The sequence below is a fragment of the Prosopis cineraria genome, unplaced genomic scaffold (genome assembly GCF_029017545.1).
Source record: "Prosopis cineraria cultivar Desert tree isolate PC_DT_omini unplaced genomic scaffold, ASM2901754v1 PC872, whole genome shotgun sequence".
In the NCBI taxonomy this organism is placed as follows: Eukaryota; Viridiplantae; Streptophyta; class Magnoliopsida; order Fabales; family Fabaceae; genus Prosopis; species Prosopis cineraria.
This window is the reverse complement of record NW_026556197.1, coordinates 11,718-16,360: the sequence shown is the minus strand read 5'-3', so window position 1 is coordinate 16,360 and position 4,643 is coordinate 11,718. Positions and strand designations below refer to the sequence as shown.

Sequence of the window (4,643 nt, the reverse complement as noted above, 5' to 3'; positions counted from 1 at the left end):
TACTAACAGACTTGCCCCCAGAAGTTGTGCTCTTTTGGGTGAGATTCAAGCTTCTGTTTGTAAGGAAGAGGTACGATATTGTTTAATGTTTAGATGAAGACCGGTATATCGTAACGTGTGGCTTTTGATCACATGGTTTTCAACTTCACCTGTAATCTCACATGGTTTTCAAATTCATCTGCAATCAACTAGCGACGCAGCTACTACAATAAGATTCTCCAGCAAAATTTATTTGAGATATCATGCTGAAACTAACACCACAAAAGATTAATAAACTCAAGTAGAACTTTTCCTTTTACCTTTCCTCCATGTCAAACTCACCATTTAACTCTCACTGGCTCTGAAAATATGTCCATTCATTGGTTTCTGTCCCATGGCAGCTGCTCGATATGAACCATGTCTTCTCTTATTATTCTGGTGAAGCTGTTCAATATATGCATTCATATAAATAATCTTCCTTTCACAAACATTTTTCACAGGGTTTTCCAGTTTGATCATCCAATATTTTACTCTTTATATTTACTGTGCTCACTCTTTTTGCTGCAAGAGCAGTGAATTATATATTATCAGATATCAAATAGTTTGGGTCGCTTAGAAAAGCCAAAAATGAAGTTTGGGAAAGAATTTGAGGCACAAATGGTGCCAGAATGGAAGGAAGCATACACGGATTATAATTACCTGAAGACCCTTTTGAAAGATCTCCAACGCCACAAGCAGAGAAGCAACCCACCTGCAACTCCAGCAGGCCTAAAGAGAAATCTTACACTCTACAGGGCTTTCAGTGGTCTCATTCAGAGACAAACCCACCATTCGAGAGATCCCTATGAACAAGATATTGAGAGCCAACCCATAATGGTGAACTCCGTGGAACGAGATGGATCCGCGTGCTATCAAACTACTTTTCTGATGGTTGCAGAAGAAGGTGGAGAATTTGAGATGGTATACTTCAAGAGGCTGGATGATGAGTTTAACAAAGTGGACAAGTTTTATAGGTCTAAAGTGGAAGAAGTGATGAAGGAAGCTGCTATGCTGAATAAGCAAATGGATGCTTTGATTGCTTTCCGGATAAAAGTTGAGAAACCCTTTCAATGGCTCAATAGCACTTTGGAGATGACTCATCTTGCTTCAGATGTTTCTAATTCAGCAGCTGTATTATCATCTTCCACACCCAGAGCGGCCAAATTGCACGGTAAGCTTTTGAACCTCTTGGATTCACCACAACTTGCTATCTATCCTTCTATGTCTTCGTGTATTTTATAGCCTGCAGATGCATTGAATTCGTAAAAATCAGCAACATGCTAGCTAAAAATGTTTTCATGATCAGAGTAGTAGATACTAGCTCAAAGTCTATTGGTTTGGTTGTAGTAAATTTGCTATAATTAAATTAATACATGATTATATTTATTTAAGAAAAAATATCATAATAAATAGAAGACTGGTTTTATCCATTGCACTAGACTAAGGTCTGGTTTGCCGATTCTCTGTTCAAACTAATCGGTCCAATCCGATTTTTATAACATTACTAGTCACTAGTTAGGGTAAAACTCAGGATCAATCGATTGGCTCGATCATCTCGGAGATCAAATTGAGGTTGCAGAACAGTCATGGAAGTTTGGTCAATTGATTTAATCTTCAACTTCCTAAACAGGAAGTGTTGGCATGGCCAAGGAGACAATCAATGAGGACAACATTCATAATGGACAATCAGATGACTTTAGTGGGAGAAAAGATGATGAAATTCAACTTAATGGCCAAACGTTTCAAACAGATAAGGATAAAGATAACAGGGGTACCAAACTAGCTCCTTTGGAAGTCCTTAATCATGTTCGATTGAACAACACTCTTGAGACTCCTTGCTCAACCATAGAAAGCTTCCTAAATTACTCTAAACAAACCGAGCTGCAATTCAACAGAAAGAATTTGAAGAAAATTGAAGAACAACTCAAGCGAGCTTTCATTGAATTCCACCGAAAGCTTCGACTTCTAAAGAACTACAGGTTATGCACGCTGGCATTTTACTTTTTAAACATCACCAAGTTGTTTCCTTAATATTTCTCCTTAACTAATGTACTCGTTAATTAAACAGCTTTCTGAACACACTTGCATTTTCAAAGATCATGAAGAAATATGATAAGGTACTCCTCACCTTTCTAAAGCTACAGGTTGGCACAGAAGACAACCCACGAAATTTAATTAGTCCCTCTTCTTCTTTCACTTTACACTGCAGATTACATCAAGAAGCGCAGCAAAAGCTTATGTGAGAATGGTTGATGACTCCTACCTCGGTAGCTCTGATGAGGTGGGACTTTTATATGGAAGGAAAATGATCATCAAACTCGACATCATCATAATCTAAACCATGTCAATAAAAATTAGTAGACTTCTAAAATCCTTGCGAGATATGATTGCTCAACTTTCCATTGCAGGTCATCGGGCTTATTGAGAAGGTGGAGAAAACGTTCATTAAACACTTCTCAAATTCCAATCGCAATAATGGATTGAACCTGCTCAGACCAACACAAACGAGGGCAAGACATAGAATAACATTTTCCACGGGTCAGAATCAAGACTTGTTATAGTTCAAGAACTATCATCACAATTACATATGTAATCTATGGTTTTTTTCCCCCGACTTTTTCCTCTGTTCAAATTTTCAGGTTTTTTGGCTGGCTGCACAGCACCACTAGTTTTAGCACTTACTCTGATCATCCGAGCCCGCAAAATTGTGAATCACCCGGGGAGTACTCAGTACATGGAAACCATGTTTCCTCTTTATAGGTAGCCTCATTATTTAAGCTATAATTTGCTGGGATTTTATTTCAAAAGCTCATAGCTTAATCCAAAGAAAAAAAGCTTACACGTATGCTTTACCCTGTTAAAACTTTTCCTGCAGTTTGTTTGGATTCATAGTTCTACACATGTTTATGTATGCTGCTAATATATACTTCTGGAGGCGATACAGAGTAAATCAGTCATTCATTTTTGGTTTCAAGCAAGGATCTATGTTGAGCTTCCTTGATGTTCTCCTCCTAGCTTTTGCCCTTGCAGCATTGGCGCTAGGCGGTGTACTTGCGAACCTTGACATGGAGATGGATCCGAAGACAAAAGATTACGAAGTCTTCACTGAACTTATTCCACTGCTGTTAGTTATTGTAAGACTATTATACTTTCTCTGAATTCATTGGATCTTCATTCAGCTTCTAAACTTACCTGATGACTTTATTTCTTCCTCTGCAGATTGTAATTGCGATTTTATCATTCCCATTCAACATCATGTATCGTTCAAGCCGGCTTTTCCTTCTCACATGCCTGTTCCATTGCATCTGCGCTCCTCTCTACAAGGTAAATAATATGGTGGAACGCTAAATTAGCAAATACCCCCACTAACTGAACTCTATCCTTCTCTGGAAATCCAACTTATGCCATTTCCAAATGTTCCTTAGGTCACGCTCCCGGATTTCTTTTTGGCAGATCAATTTACCAGCCAGGTTCGTTTGATACAAAAATACTATCATAACGCCCTAGCATTTTACATATCCCATCTCATTCCTTTTTTATGCATTCAGGTGCAAGCTTTGAGAAGTTTTGAGTTCTACATTTGCTACTACGGTTGGGAAGATTTCAATCGCAGACAAAACACTTGCGACTCAAACAACATATTCCGAACATTTTCCTTCATTGTTGCTGTGATTCCATACTGGTGTCGTTGTCTTCAGGTACCGACTCTCACGTCTCAAAGTCACTTTTTAAGAGAGAAGGGGGGGGGGGGGAGCCTTGTACCTATTGAACGAACACAATGCAACACCCAAATCACAACCAAATTCCTTAAATTTTGTTGGGTCGCAATGCTAATATTTTTGCTTACTTGCTCCCAAATGATCTTCCTCTTTCTCCAAGCAGTGCCTGAGGCGATTGTTTGAAGAGAAAGATGCCATGCATGGATATAATGCGGGGAAATACTTCCTCACAGTATCAGCTGTTTGCCTCAGAACAGCTTACAGCCTTTACTTAGGAATGACTTGGAAGGTGCTTGCTTGGGTGTTCTCAATATGTGCAGCAATTTTTTCTACGTATTGGGACATTGTCGTAGACTGGGGCCTCCTGCGAAAGAATTCCAAGAATCGCTGGTTAAGAGACAAACTCATAATGCCTCATAAAAGCGTATATTTCGCAGCCATGGTATGAAAATTAACATAGAAATCTTCATTCTTCAAACAGAATTTGAAATAATTTTTATTTTCTTTACGCATTGTATGTATATATATATATATTTTTTTTTTCTTTTTTTCAGAATGGCTGACAAATTCTACTTTCGCAGGTGCTGAATATCTTGTTGAGATTTGCATGGTTGCAGACAGTACTGGATTTCAAGGTTAACTTCCTGCATAAACAAGCAATGATTAGTATTATTGCGAGTCTAGAGATCGTACGTCGGGGCATATGGAACTTCTTCAGGTAAGAAAGAGAATAATCGTCTGGAGTAATCTAATATTTTTCAAGTGAAAACAACTTAGCAATGAATTTCTGGAATTGAAAATTTCAGAGTGGAGAATGAGCATTTGAACAATGTGGGCAAGTTTAGAGCTTTCAAGTCGGTGCCCCTACCTTTCAACTACGACGAAGCTGAAGACGAGGATGATTAA

At 38.4% G+C, this 4,643-nt stretch overlaps 1 protein-coding gene across 5 annotated transcripts; it reads left to right on the top strand.

The window, feature by feature from the left end:
• Window positions 1-606: 606 nt before the first annotated feature.
• LOC129298641 (phosphate transporter PHO1 homolog 3-like) lies at window positions 607-4,643 on the top strand. Of its 5 annotated transcripts, XM_054937066.1 has the most exons (14): window positions 607-1,189; window positions 1,340-1,353; window positions 1,669-1,997; window positions 2,087-2,135; window positions 2,228-2,299; window positions 2,427-2,556; window positions 2,658-2,778; window positions 2,894-3,152; window positions 3,238-3,342; window positions 3,444-3,488; window positions 3,567-3,716; window positions 3,901-4,179; window positions 4,319-4,455; window positions 4,544-4,643. In XM_054937066.1, exons 1-14 carry the CDS (start codon window positions 607-609, stop codon window positions 4,641-4,643), a joined length of 2,373 nt encoding a protein of 790 aa, XP_054793041.1. The 5 variants fall into 5 exon arrangements, with proteins under 5 accessions (XP_054793041.1, XP_054793042.1, XP_054793039.1 ...); XM_054937067.1 differs by lacking the exon at window positions 1,340-1,353 and having other exon boundaries at window positions 607-1,176; XM_054937064.1 differs by lacking the exon at window positions 1,340-1,353 and having other exon boundaries at window positions 1,649-1,997.